The 14,732-nt window shown below is 39.5% G+C and overlaps 2 protein-coding genes across 2 annotated transcripts in view; both read left to right on the top strand.

Annotated features, from left to right (window-relative positions):
• Positions 1-6,487: 6,487 nt before the first annotated feature.
• On the top strand, positions 6,488-11,385 carry CBG16438 (the record flags this gene model as incomplete). The annotated part of the gene is made up of 5 exons (XM_002647094.2): positions 6,488-6,742; positions 9,601-9,695; positions 9,744-9,899; positions 10,003-10,231; positions 11,182-11,385. 5 exons carry the CDS (start codon positions 6,488-6,490, stop codon positions 11,383-11,385), a joined length of 939 nt encoding a protein of 312 aa, XP_002647140.2.
• A 1,504-nt stretch (positions 11,386-12,889) lies between these two features.
• The window catches only part of CBG16437, a gene marked incomplete at both ends in the record, with an annotated part of 4,169 nt that continues 2,326 nt past the window's right edge, over positions 12,890-14,732 (top strand). Inside the window, 3 exons of the mRNA XM_045236200.1 lie at positions 12,890-13,132; positions 14,003-14,097; positions 14,146-14,295. Of these exons, the coding sequence (XP_045095969.1) occupies positions 12,890-13,132; positions 14,003-14,097; positions 14,146-14,295 (488 nt within the window). The remainder of the gene's footprint in view (positions 13,133-14,002; positions 14,098-14,145; positions 14,296-14,732) is intronic.

Genomic DNA, 14,732 nt, shown 5'->3' with positions numbered 1-14,732 from the left:
TGAAGCTCACAATCTCACAGATCGGAAAATTTGGGTTTTCTGTGAATTGTGATCATTTTCTATAGATTTTAAGCTATTTTTTGAGCATTTCTCTCCCTTTTTCCAGTCCATCTGTGCATCCAGATGTCCACACCTACGTCTATCCGGCGTCGGCAATCCTGGAATCTCGCAATATCGATAATCCTTCGATTTATTGAAATTTTTCGCCTCGAAATCTGGCAGAAACTCAAGTTTTCGCTTGTTGAATTGCTGAAAATCAGGAGATTGCTCAGTTTTAGAAGAAACTACAGTACTACCCTACCTCTTCAAGTAGATATCTGAAATCCGTTGTGCATTGCTCATCAGTGATAATTCCAAATGCCTTCTTCTTTTCCTCCATTTTTACATCGACTGGCGCGCCTTCGGCGCGTTTTTCAGTTTTCGGAAATTCCGAAACTAGACTACTCATTGGTGGATCGTCCTCTTCGTCGATTTTCTGGAATTTTGGGCCCATTTTTTAAGAAATTCTGGATCAAAAAATAGACATTTTCAGTTGTAAAAAACAACGGAAAGTTGAAAATTCCGCTGAAAAATGGGCTCTTTAAAAGTGATTTTTCAGCAAATTTCGATCAATTTTTGGTCAGTTTTTCTATCAAAAAATTGCAAAAAATTGCAGATTTTCTAGACAATTTTCATTGATTTTATGTGATTTCTAATCGATTTTAATACAATTTTTCAATGATTTTCAGACTGTTTTCAGCCAAATTACCTCATTTTCAGGGGCAAAAATTCCAAAAAATTCAGTCAATTTTCAGACAAATTCCACAAATTTTTTTCACTGAAAATTCCAGATTTTTAAGCCTATTTTCAGCTGATTTCCTTCATTTTTTGAGTAAAATTCCTTTTCAGTGATTTTTGGTGATTTTTTATCGATTTTCTGGGGAATTTTTCGTGATTTTGAAGCAATTTTTCTTAGTTTTCGACCATTTTCAGACTAAAAACCTCGAAATTTCAGACTTTCACCTACAAAAGAGCCATCCGAAGATCCTAATTGTGTCAATTCCGCCAAATTCGATGCTGGTCCATCCGCATCTCCATCATCTTCATCCACTTCCATTTTCATGTCTTCCTCTTCTTCAATTTTAACACTTTCTTCTGGAATTTCCAATTTTTGTGGACTTGGACTAGCTGGCGAGAACACATCTGGTGATAGAGAGCGATGGGAGGATGGATCCTGGAAAATGTTAGATTGCTCAGCTTAGAAATTGACGATTTTCAGTAGTTTTATTGTGAATTTTGTGCCATATTTGGCATATTTTCAGCAAAAAATTTTCAGCTATTTTCAGCGAGTTTTCAGTGACTTTCAGGAAAAGTTCTGCAATTTGTTGCAATTTTCAATTTTAAAGGGATTTTAAGAGCAATTTTTTTCAGCCATTTTTAGTCGCTTTCAGAGATTTTCACAGTTTTATTTCATATTGATTTTCAGCGATTTTCAGTGATTTTCTAGCGATTTTCAAAGATTTTAAGCGATATATATTTAGCGGTTTCCAGCGATTTTTTCAGCTATCTTCAAGAGATTTTCAGGCGATTTCAAAGCTATTTTCTAGCGATTTCCCAGCGCTTTTTAGCCGACTTTCCAGTGATTTTTGAACGATTTCTATGAATTTCTAAGCGATTTTTAAGCATTTTCAGCGATTTTAAGACAATTTTCAGAGATTTTTCAGCTATTTTAAGCGTTTCTAGATGAGTTTTAAGCTAATTTCCAGCGATTTTCATTCGATTATCAGTGATTTTCGGCGATTTTTACAGAATTCGAAGCGATTTTTCCGACGAAAACTTACCCCGTTTAGTCTCATTTCCCAGTGATTTTAGAGCAATTCTGGAGCCATTTTAGGCAGATTTTCAACGATTTTCAGCACTTTTTAGGTGTTTTTTTGTGCCCCCACACTGTCAATTTTGAGCTCTTCTATTACAGGTTTTACGGTATTTCTCAGCGATTTTTAGCCATTTTTTTCTAGCTATTTAGATTGATTTTTAGCGATTTTTTCAGCAAATTTTCAGCTTTGTTCTATCGATTTTAAGGATTTTTTTTCCAGAAAGGCGATTTTTCATCAATTTTCAAATCAAATTCAGGGAGTTTCCATACGCATTTGCTAGTAATTTTCAGCGATTTTAAGACAATTTTCAGAGATTTTCCAGCGACTTCCAGCTATTTCAGAGGGATTTTGAGCTATTTTCAAGCGATTTCATGCGAATTTTAGAGCATTTTTCTAGCGATTTTCTAGCGTTTTTTTTCAGCTATCTTCAAGAGATATTCAGATTTTTAAAGAGTTATTTCTAGCAATTTTTAAGCGCTTTTAAAGCAAATTCTAGCTGGTTCTTATAAAATTTTCAGTCATTATTTAGTGATTTTTTGCGGATTTTCAGCCATTTTTAAAGCTATTTTTCAGAGATTTCCCAGCGATTCGCACCCTGTGATCCTCAAATCTCTCCGATTGCATTTCTTTCATCATTTCTGCATCCATGTCATCTGAATTCGTCGAATTATTCAGATTCAATTGCTTATCTTTTGTGGGTTCTGGCGTCTTTTTCACTATCGATTTTTGGTCCATAATCTCCCCAAAATCACTAAATTCCTCTCCGATTTCTGCCGATCCACTATCCGATCTATCCTCGTATGCAATTCCACGTTGTTGTGGGGATTCTGATTCCTGAGAATCCAGAACGACGTCTTCTGGAGCGTTCAGCTCCTCTTGACACGTCTCATAGCAACTCTCCTGGCTGGAATTCGTTGCAAATACATCCCTGGATTTCGACTCTTCTGGATCTTCATCTTTCTGAAGACGTCGCGCGGCGGATTCTGACGTCTTCAACGGGGATTGTTGATTCTTGATTTCGTAACGTGGCCTTTTGCGATTCGGCGAGGAGATGGACTCGGTTCTCGATTTGATCTTCTTCTGGACTTCGTGATGGACCAGGCCAACGCCGCCAATGTACTCTTCGAATTCTTTTTGCTGAAATTTAATTTTCAGCTCTAAGGATTTTAAGCTGAGCAATCGGGCATTTTAAAAATCAAAAATTGGGCTGAAAATCGTCAGAAATAGGTCAAAACTCCAAATTTTATTGGTTTGCGTTTTCTAGGTCATGTCCTAGTTTTTTGGAATTTCTAGGCCATGACCCAGATTTTGGATTTTCTAGGCCATGACCCAGATTTTGGATTTCCTTGGCCATGGCCTAGTTTTTTGGAATTTCTAGGCCATGACCTAGATTTTGGATTTTCTAGGCCATGACCCAGATTTTGGATTTCCTTGGCCATGACCCAGATTTTTGATTTTCTAGGCCATGACCCAGATTTTTGATTTTCTAGGCCATGACCCAGATTTTGGATTTCCTTGGCCATGGCCTAGTTTTTTGAATTTTCTAGGTCATGACCTAGATTTTGGAATTTCTAGACCATGGCCTAGTTTTTGGAATTTCTAGGCCATGACCCAGATTTTGGATTTCCTTGGCCATGGCCTAGTTTTTTGGAATTTCTAGGCCATGACCTAGATTTTGGATTTTCTAGGCCATGACCCAGATTTTGGATTTCCTTGGCCATGGCCTAGTTTTTTGAATTTTCTAGGCCATGACCCAGATTTTGGATTTTCTAGGCCATGACCCAGATTTTGGATTTCCTTGGCCATGGCCTAGTTTTTTGGAATTTCTAGGCCATGACCCAGATTTTGGATTTTCTAGGCCATGACCCAGATTTTGGAATTTCTAGGTCATGACCCAGATTTTGGAATTTCTAGGTCATGACCCAGATTTTTGATTTTCTAGGCCATGACCCAGATTTTGGATTTCCTTGGCCATGGCCTAGTTTTTTGAATTTTCTAGGCCATGACCCAGATTTTGGAATTTCTAGGCCATGACCCAGATTTTGGATTTCCTTGGCCATGGCCTAGTTTTTTGGAATTTCTAGGCCATGACCTAGATTTTGGATTTTCTAGGCCATGACCCAGATTTTGGATTTCCTTGGCCATGGCCTAGTTTTTTGGAATTTCTAGGCCATGACCCAGATTTTGGATTTTCTAGGCCATGACCCAGATTTTGGATTTTCTAGGCCATGACCCAGATTTTTGATTTTCTAGGCCATGACCCAGATTTTGGATTTCCTTGGCCATGGCCTAGTTTTTTGAATTTTCTAGGTCATGACCTAGATTTTGGAATTTCTAGGCCATGGCCTAGTTTTTGGAATTTCTAGGCCATGACCCAGGTTTTGGATTTCCTTGGCCATGGCCTAGTTTTTTGGAATTTCTAGGCCATGACCCAGATTTTGGAATTTCTAGGCCATGACCCAGATTTTGGATTTCCTTGGCCATGGCCTAGTTTTTTGGAATTTCTAGGCCATGACCTAGATTTTGGATTTTCTAGGCCATGACCCAGATTTTGGATTTCCTTGGCCATGGCCTAGTTTTTTGGAATTTCTAGGCCATGACCCAGATTTTTGATTTTCTAGGCCATGACCCAGATTTTGGATTTCCTTGGCCATGGCCTAGTTTTTTGAATTTTCTAGGTCATGACCTAGATTTTGGAATTTCTAGGCCATGGCCTAGTTTTTGGATTTCCTTGGTCATGTCCTAGTTTTTTGAATTTTCTAGGTCATGACCTAGATTTTGGAATTTCTAGGCCATGGCCTAGTTTTTTGGAATTTCTAGGTCATGACCTAGATTTTCATTGGGAAGTTTTCAGATTTTCAGAAATAAATGGTTACTGTAGCTAGAATACTGTAGCCACCTTCCGTCTGCCAAAATGTGGGGGGGGGGGCTTGTTGGATACGGTAGCCTAGACCAAACTTTGAAAGGGATAACGTGTGTTGGAAGGAAGGGGTACTGTAGATTCCTTCGGATTACTGTAGTTTTCGACTCTTTGACATATTTTGGACCATTTTCAAGCTGATTTTCCCCGTTTTTTCCATAACAATTCAACATTTCAAAAGAAACTGACATCTGAATCATTCTGATTCGAATTCGCGGGTTCCAGCATTTGTTTTGTGCGGTTTTCTTTTGGTCCAAGACGATTTTGACTGAAAAAAATAGCTTAAAAATTGTGTTTTAAGGCCAAAAAAAGTAGAAAAAAAGTGAGGTTTTTAAGGATGAGCAATCGAAAAAAGGAAGAAATTTTCAGCTAATTTCCAGCCGATTTCCAGTCATTTTGGACCGATTTCGGATCATTTTTAGGGACAGTTTTTTAATCAATTTTCCGATTTTTGTACAAAATTTGACTCAATTTTTCTAATCGATTTTCAGCTTTTTTCAATAAATTTGAACAAAATTTTTGATTTTTATATATTTTTTCATCATTTTCCATGATTTTTAGATCATTTTGAGCCATTTTCAAGCGATTTATGACCGAAAAAACCCCGGATTTTTCATTTTTAATATGATTTTTGGACTTTTTTTCTGATTTTGATACTATTTTCTATCATTTTTAGGTCATTTTTTTTTGATTTTTGGACCATTTCAAACAATTTTTCATCAATTTCTATCAATATTGGACCTTTTTTAACCCCAAAATCCCTTCAAATCCCATCCGAATTCCTTATCTTGTAAACCTCGAACAAGTTGCAAAACCCCTCGAAAACGAAGATTTTAATCTATTTTTGGTTTTAGCAGAGATTTCCAAAAAAAGATAAAATCCCAAAACCATAAACATAAAGAAGAAGCTAGTTAGCCAAAGTTTCATTTAGCCACTTTGAAACTATAGCTAGACGAAAAACTACAGTAATACCCTCGAAAATTGGTCTAAACTACCGTAATCCCCACTACAGTAAGCCTTCGAAAACTACAGTATTCCAGCTACCATATCAACCTTTTTCCTAGAAATTTTTCAACAAAAATCAGAGGAAAAACTACAGTAATCCTTTGAAACTAGAGTGTTCCGGCTACCGTAATCCTATAGTATTCTTGCACTATTTATCGCCAAAGGAAACTACAGTACCCTTTCCTACAGTAATCAAGCCCTCAATTTAGGTTTAAACTACCGTATCCCTCTGAAGGACGGAAATTACAATATTTTCAGCTACAGTAATCCTACAGCGTTCCTGCTCAACCTTTACTTCCAAGAGGAACTACAGTACCCCTTCCTACAGTAATCCACTTCAAAATTGGTCTGAACCACCGTTATTCCCGCTACAGTACTCCTTTGAAAACTGCAGTATTTAGTCTACAGTAATCCTACAGTATTCCTACTCAACTTTTATCTCCAAAGGAAGCTACAGTACCCTTTTCTACAGTAATCCCGTTAAAGCCCTATTCTGGAAGACGATAATCTACACTTTTCCATTTGCAACAACTACAGCACCCCTGCCAACCATAATCCTCTTAAAATCGGTCCAAACTACGGCATCTCTCAGGAAGACGGAAGACTACAGTAACCCTTTCTACAGTATTCCAATCTCCTCAAAATTGGTCTAAACTACCGTATTCTGATATCCCCGGAACCTCCGAACTACCCTAAATCATCCAAAATGTGGTCCCCTTCCATTCAACGAATCATCATAACTACCGTAATCCTACTATTCCTAATTAAATTCTTTTTTTGGAAAAATGAGCAATCCAAACTCGATTCTGAGGAGAATCAAGATTCTGAGAAGGAGAATTATTGGGATTCCATTCAAAAATTGAATTCATTTTCAATCAATGAAGGCGATGAGAAGCGATATGAGCTCTACAGTAATCTTCCAGCGAATCCAAATTTAGCCAAGATTCCCAAAAAATTGGCGGTGAGTTAGAACAGCCAATTAGGACCCGAAAGTCCCCAAAAAGCTCCAAAACTACCGTACTCAATCGGATAAACTAGAAGCCAAACACCGCCAAGGGTACAGTAACCTAGGCTATCCGAGAAGCCTTGATGGGCACTGTTAACCGTTTAGCTACTAAACAAGATTAAACTGGTCCACTTAAAGCAAAGATTTGGGGTTCAAAATTGCGCCCAGGATTACTGTAGCTTTCCCTACAGATTACTGTAGTTCCAGGCCGATTCTCTGTGTCTCTCAAAATCACTTTATCACTATCGATTTGAGCTTCTAGATTTTACTTTTGACCGTTTTTTGGAAGGTTCGAATATATATATACAGTGCGTTTCAATATTATACGTCCACTCTTGTTTTTGGCCGTAACTTGAGAACCGGTTGAGATATCAATCTAATTTTATTAAAATTGAATTCAGAGCAACAAATTACATCTAGAAAACCATTTTTGAGAAAAAATATTGAAAACTACTCGAGATACAGAGAAAAATCTGAAAATGTGACATTTGCAACCGTTTCAAAATTATACGTCCACTTCAAAGGTATGTCGATCTTGACCTTTGGCGGAGCCGGAAAAGCTTGAATTTAGTTTTGTTTTTTGCTGCCAATGTGAGAAACTTTTTTCATTATGCTTTTCCTTGTTTTTCTCCACTTTTCAACATGTCTCGTGGCCATTTGCTCACTGATGCTGAAAAAGCCTTCATCGACGCGTTCAAAACCTCTGGTTGGACCAACAGGGCTATCGCGAAACATCTAAATCGTTCCCACGATTGCATTAATCGTTTTGGATCGAACCGGACCCGCAACAATCAACCCAACAAGGCTGGACGTCCTCCAAAACTCAATTCAAGAGCCAAACGATCAATCGTTCGTGTGGCTTCAAACACCATGAAGTCTTGTAATGATATCAAAAAAGAGCTGAATCTTGGAGTGAGCAAGTGTACAATCTGGAGGGCTCTTAAGGATGATCCAAACATCAAAAGAGCAGTCATGCGCCCTGCTCCGAAGCTCACTGACAATCACAAAACTCGCCGTCTCGACTTCGCTCGAAAAAACATGGGAACCAACTGGGATAAGGTATTAAATTTAAAATTATCTATCCAAATTATCTTATCTTTTACAGGTAATTTTTTCGGACGAGAAAAAATTCAATCTTGATGGACCCGACGGATTCAAATCGTACTGGCACGACTTGCGGAAGGATCCAGCCGTTTTTGCCAAAAGAATTTCGGGGGAGGCAGTTTGATGGTATGGGGAGCATTTGCTTCGGCTGGATACTTGGAGCTCGCTTTCACCACTCGTCGAATGAACTCCACAGACTACCAAGACGTTCTCCAGAACACCTTATCCCCGTTTTCGTCGTCGATTCAGTCGCCGCCAGTTCATTTTTCAGCAAGATAATGGCTGCATCCATGTCAGCCGCTCCCACTTTTGGACTGGTTCCAATCGAAAAACATCGATGTCTTGCCATGGCCAGCTTGCTCTCCAGATCTGAATCCGATGGAAAATGTTTGGGGCGAGCTGGTTCGTCGTCTTTACCGCCATGGAAAGAAGTATGCTAGTATTGGAGAGCTTCGGGATGCGCTGATTGCTGAGTGGAGTCTGCTGGAGCAGGAGTTCAAGACTAAGAGCACCCAATACATCCAAAACCTTATCAAATCGATGCCAAATCGTCTCTTCGATGTCATTGCTGGTAAAGGTTCATCCACAAAGTATTGAAATATTTTTTATTCTCTATTTTAGCATTGATTCTGAGAGTGGACGTATAATTTTGAAACGGTTGCAAATTTCACATTTTCAGATTTTTCTCTGTATCTCGAGTAGTTTTCAATATTTTTTCTCAAAAATGGTTTTCTAGATGTAATTTGTTGCTCTGAATTCAATTTTAATGAAATTAGATTGATATCTCAACCGGTTCTCAAGTTACGGCCAAAAACAAGAGTGGACGTATAATATTGAAACGCACTGTATAGGATTACTGTAGTTGGAAACAATTGACTTAAAAAATGCCAAAAAGGTTCCAAATTAACTGTCATTGGTCCAAAAAATGGTCCAAAAAACGGGTCTGCAGTAATCCTATATATATATATAATCGAAAAAAAAACTTGAAGTAAAATCTAAAAGCTCAAATCAGTGATAAAGCGATTTTTAGAGACACAGCGAATTGTCTAGAACTACAGTAATATGTAGTGAAAGCTACTGTAATCCTGAGCGGCCTTTTGAGCACAAAATGATCAAAGCTGTCAAATTTCAGATTTTCTGAATCAGAAATCCTGATTACGGTACTTCTCCGGACTGCAAAGGTTACTGTAGCCTTGTGGCCTTGTCTTTTTCTAGCGAATTTTTCCTGACTGAAACTACAGTAACCCCTCTTAACGGGAACTTGAGAGCCAAACAGAGCCGTCTAGAACTCCAATAATCTCTTTGAGAGACCCAGAGAACCGTCTGGGACTACAGTAATCAGAAGTACCTTAACCATGAGGCACCACTAACCGTATAGCTATTCACCAAGCCTAGAACTACAGTAATCCTTTTTAAAGGGAATATCTAGGTTACGGTAACCTTGGGGTTCCTGATTGGACCATATCAAAGGTGTGCTTCTCGAGCGGATTACGATACTTTACGGATACGGTAGCTCCGAATTTCGAGAAAACAATCATTTTCCGTTTCTCGGGAACTACAGTAACCAGTTTTTGAAGTGACATTAGGATCCCTAGAACCACAGTAATCCCTCCCATCCATAGCTCCACGGTTAGTAACGCTCTCAGGGCTTCGCTAGGTACCGGTATCTCTGGGGTTTCAAAACTACAGTAATCCCCCGATTCCCTCAGGCAATCGACGCATCAAAAACGGCAATTTGTGAGACGGATACATTCATTGGTCAACAAGTTCTATGTAGTTTTGAAGAGAAGAGAGATGAAGAGACGTGAGAGAGATCAGAGAGAATCTTCTGGAATCTTCTGATTGATTGCAGATCATGTGATAGTGATTCACTTCAACATTACTCGGATTTCGATGATTTCGAACGAGAGAACGAGCTGGATTCGAATTTCACGAATTGGACGATTCTATTCGCGAGACGGGATCCCATCGAGCGATTTATCGATCATTTTATGGATTATTGTGTTAGGTAGAGTCTAGAATTCGGCGTTTTTCTAGCTGAAAATGGTCAACTTGTGGTCAATTTGAGCGATTTTCGGCTGAAAAATCGCTAAAAAAATCTCAATTTCCAGAGAATCCCGCGCTTGTTTCCAATGCCGTCTGGACCTTCGCTGTTTTCTGAACAACATCTACACTGAAATCGAGAAGATTCGAGCTGGAAACGTTACAGTAAACGAGGACGAGCTGAAATATGTCCCTCAACACTGGTTCTGTCAAATGGAGACCAAGAATCAGCGATTTGAATTTATCGATTACACGCTGTTTGCAAATCCAACGAATCCAGAGTATGCTGAGGCGAAGGTACAGTAATCCTGACTCAAATTTCACGATTTCTGGCTTGAAGTGAAGCTAGAATGCTCCATTTTGGCCTAAATCGCACTCAGAACCTTCTAGAACCTTCCAGAGGCGCATGAGACCGTCTGTAGAAACTAGGAATAGAGCCGGCCGCGGTTTGGGTCGTGGGCCAAACCGTTAGCTCAAAAGTTAGGACATTTACAGGTCCAATCAAGTCGATTACAGTAATCCTGACTACAATTTCACGGTTTTCGGATTAAAACGAAACTAAAATGCTTCATTTTTGGCCTAAACCGTTTTAGGCACCCAGAACCTTCATGTGCATGAGACCGTCCTTAAGCCGCAGACCAAACCGTTAGCTCAAAAATTAAGACATTCATAGGTCCATATCTACCGTAATCCTGACTCAAATTTCACGATTCTTGGCTTTAGATGACTCTGAAAATGCCGTTTGGAACCACTTTTGGTCATTTTGAGCACTAAAGGATCAATGTAGATTGATTCTAAGCCACACGAACGTCGAACGAGCGATAGATGTAGTCTGGTACAGTAGTCCCTTTGAAAAGACCCAAAACTACAGTAATCCTGACTCGAAAACCGTGATTTCTGGCTTAAAATGAAGCTGAAATGCTCCATTTTGAGCTTAGAATCGTCGGAAAAACAATTTTAGGCACTCCGAACCTTCTAGAACTGCATGAGAACGTCTTGAAGACCTTAGGGTCGCTGCGGTCTAGGCCGCTAGGCCGCCAGATCTAGGTTACTGTTGACTTATCAGCTGACTAGCTACACCGTTAAATCCTTTTCAGTGCTTTTTGACTAGCTAAACGGTTAGGAACACCACCAAGGTGTAGCTTGACATTAAAAATCCCCTTTTCCCACCTAATTCTGGTCCGAATCACTCGAATTTTCCCATTAAAACCCCCCAAATTTCACCCAAACCCTCCCAAAATTTGCAGAGACCCAACGCCGATGAGATATTCGCTGAAAATGTGTCGTTCTATGAGAAAATTCAAAAATTCTACACCGTATTCTTGCATAGCCGACCGGATGTGCTGGATTTATTCGTAAAAACGTATTATTGGGATTATTTGATGCTGAAAATGCCCCTTCCAGAGCTGAAAGTCGCCAAAGTCCGAGATTATAAGAAGGGATGGAAATAGGGATTTTTTGAACTTTTAAAAATAATAAATTTGTTGATTTTAGTCGTTTTTCTAATAGAACAACCCAAAATTTGGGAATTTTCAGACAAAAAACAGAGCTGAAAATGTTGAAAAAAACAACTAAAACCTGTATTAGAAGGGCCGCACAACTACAGTAATCCCTTTAAGAGGGTTAGGTAGCTAGGTTACGGTGCCTTGGTGTCTTTTGGGGACCATACCAAAGATGTGCTTCTCGAGCGGATTACGGTACTTTCCTTTAACGATAATGTCCCCGTTTTTCGGGAGCTACAGTAATCCCACCAATTTTCAGAGGTGCAGATCAGCTATGTAGTTAAAGCTACCGTAACCCAGCTATCCGAGAAGAACCGTAATCAGAGTGGCTACTCAACAAGCTTCCAAATCCAACTGACTAAAACTACAGTAGTCCATTATGAAGGGAACTTGAGAGACCCAGGACTACAGTAATCCCTCCCATTCATAGCTATACGGTTAGTGACGCTCTCGGGGCTTCTCGGATAGCTAGGTTACGGTAGCTTTGGGTTTCAAGACTACAGTGATCGCTCTTAAAGGAAATAGCTTCTATTTTTCCAAGGTACCTCCGGAGGGTCCTTCTATTAGAAGAGCTTTTTGGCGGGAATTTGAAATTTTCAAAAACTCGAGAAAGTTCTAGAGATTTTTGTGTCAAATTTCAGCTCAAGTTTCCCCCCAAAAAACCACAAAACCGTCAAAAACCAGTATAGATTCGAATCTAGATAATACATATAGTTTTCTATGTCACCACAGATTTTGGAAATTGATACAAAAGGAGAAAAAACAGCTAGTTAGCCTCCTTTGTTTCATTTAACAGCTTTTTTCTGGAGAAAAAAACTAAAGTATTCTGGCTACCGTAACCTTCAAGAGCTACAGTATCCCGCTTCGCTACAGTAATCTTCTTGTGGACGACGGAAACTCTAGCTACAGTAATCCCCTCCAAAACAGTCCAAATTGCTGTATCCAATAAGCCTTTTGGTAGACGAAAAACTACAGTATTCCTGCTGAAACTTCATCTCCAAGAACAAGAACTACAGTACCATTTTCTACAGTAATCCCCTCAAAGCCCTATTTTGGAAGACGAAAATCTACAGTATTCCAACTACAGTAATCCTACCGTAATCCCTTTAAAACAGACCACCTCTGAAAACTACAGTATTCCGGCTACAATAGTCTCCAAGTACTACAGTACCCCTTTAATCCCTTCGAAATTGGTCTGAACCACCGCTATCTCCACTACAGTAATCCTTTGAAAACTGCAGTATTGAATCTACAGTAATCCTACCGTATTCCTGCTCGATTTTCATCAGCCAAGAACTACAGTACGCTCTTTCTACAGTGATCCCCTCAAAGCCCCTATTTGGAAGACGAAAATCTACAGTATTCCAGCTACAGTAATCCAATCCTCAAAATTGGCCTAAACTAGCGTATTCTCACTTCCCCGCAACCCCATTCAAACTACCGTAATCCCGCAATGTGGTCCCCTTCCATCCAACGAATCATCATAACTACCGTAATCCTACTATTCCTAATCAACTTCTTCTTTCTAAAAAGGTCCCTAAAACCGTCTTCCAAAGGGACGCGAGATTTAGAAGACGTCGAAATTTTCAATTTCATCGAAGAAATCAATAATTTGTGGTTTGACGAGGGAGAGGAGAAACGATACGAGTTGTATAGGAATATTCCAGCAGGCTCAGCAGTTTCCAGTAAGCTAGCGGTGAGTCTTACTGTAGATTGAACTACAAGATTACTGTACCTTACTAGTTAGATAGTCCTGATTAGCCTAATTAAAAAGCTAATTTGCCAGGGATTACTGTAGCTATTACAAGCCATCACAGTACTTCTCGGATAGCTAGGTTACTGTATCGTTGGCTCTTACAATAGGTTACCTGTGGATTACTGTAGTTGTAAGCCCAACAAGAGGGAAGGTTCTACCGTAACCTTTAAAGGCGCATGCTCTCAGAAATATGTATTTTGAGCAATTTCTGGGAGTATGCGCCTTTAAAGGGACCTCTCTGGCTAATTGTTATCCACTACAGTAATCCAATATCGAACTGTTCAGAAGCTCAAATCAGTGATAACGGGATTTTAAGAGACCCAGAGAATCGTCTGGAACTACATTAATCAGAAGTACCATAGCCACGAGGCACCAATAGCCGTGTAGCTACTCAGCAAGCCGGGAACTACAGTAATTCCTCTTATCTAGGTTACTGTAGCCTTAGGGTTCCTGATTGGACCATACCAAAGGTGTGCTTCTCGAGCGGATTCTGAGGATGTTCCGTTTTTCGAAAACTACAGTAACCCCTCCAATTTTTAGAGATGCAGATCAGCTACAGTAATATGTATGAGAAGCCACCGTAACCCAGCTATCCGAGAAGTACCGTAATCAGAGCTGCTCAACAAGCTTTAAAAAATCCAACTGACCAAAACTACAGTAACCCCTCTTGAAGGGAGCTTGAGAGCCAAACAAAACCGTCTAGAACTACAGTAACCCCCACAGCTACACGGTTAGTGGGGGGCTTTTCGAATAGCTAGGTTACGGTATCTCTGGGGTTTCAAAACTACAGTAATCCCCCGATTCCCTCAGGCAATCGACGCATCAAAAACGGCAATTTGTGAGACGGATACATTCATTGGTCAACAAGTTCTATGTAGTTTTGAAGAGAAGAGAGATGAAGAGACGTGAGAGAGATCAGAGAGAATCTTCTGGAATCTTCTGATTGATTGCAGATCATGTGATAGTGATTCACTTCAACATTACTCGGATTTCGATGATTTCGAACGAGAGAACGAGCTGGATTCGAATTTCACGAATTGGACGATTCTATTCGCGAGACGGGATCCCATCGAGCGATTTATCGATCATTTATGGATTATTGTGTTAGGTAGAGTCTAGAATTCGGCGTTTTTCTAGCTGAAAATGGTCAAATTGTGGTCAATTTGAGCGATTTCTAGCTGAAAAACTCTTGAAACTGAACGAAAATTCGTCCAAAAATCCCAAAATCTGGGTTTTCTGAGCCCTAAACCAAGTCCAAAATGCCACTCAGAACCCCAGACACAGCCGAAATCAGTGCTACCGTATACCCCTCCAAGCGCCTTGAGACCCGAAAATATAGTTTAAAAACGATAAAAATTGGAAAATAATAATTTTTTGACACTAAAAAAGACAAAAACCCCAAAAATGCCAATTTCCAACTTTAAAGGCGCATATCTCCCAAAACTACGGTAGCTATCGAAAAGTTGTCAACTGATAAAATGTGTGAAATTTCATGCTGAGCAATACTGTAATTAGGAAATTTTCGATAGCTTTTTTGGTT

This window comes from Caenorhabditis briggsae, assembly GCF_000004555.2.
Source record: "Caenorhabditis briggsae complete genome, chrIV, whole genome shotgun sequence".
In the NCBI taxonomy this organism is placed as follows: domain Eukaryota; kingdom Metazoa; phylum Nematoda; class Chromadorea; order Rhabditida; family Rhabditidae; genus Caenorhabditis; species Caenorhabditis briggsae.
This window is presented reverse-complemented; position numbering and strand designations above follow the sequence as displayed.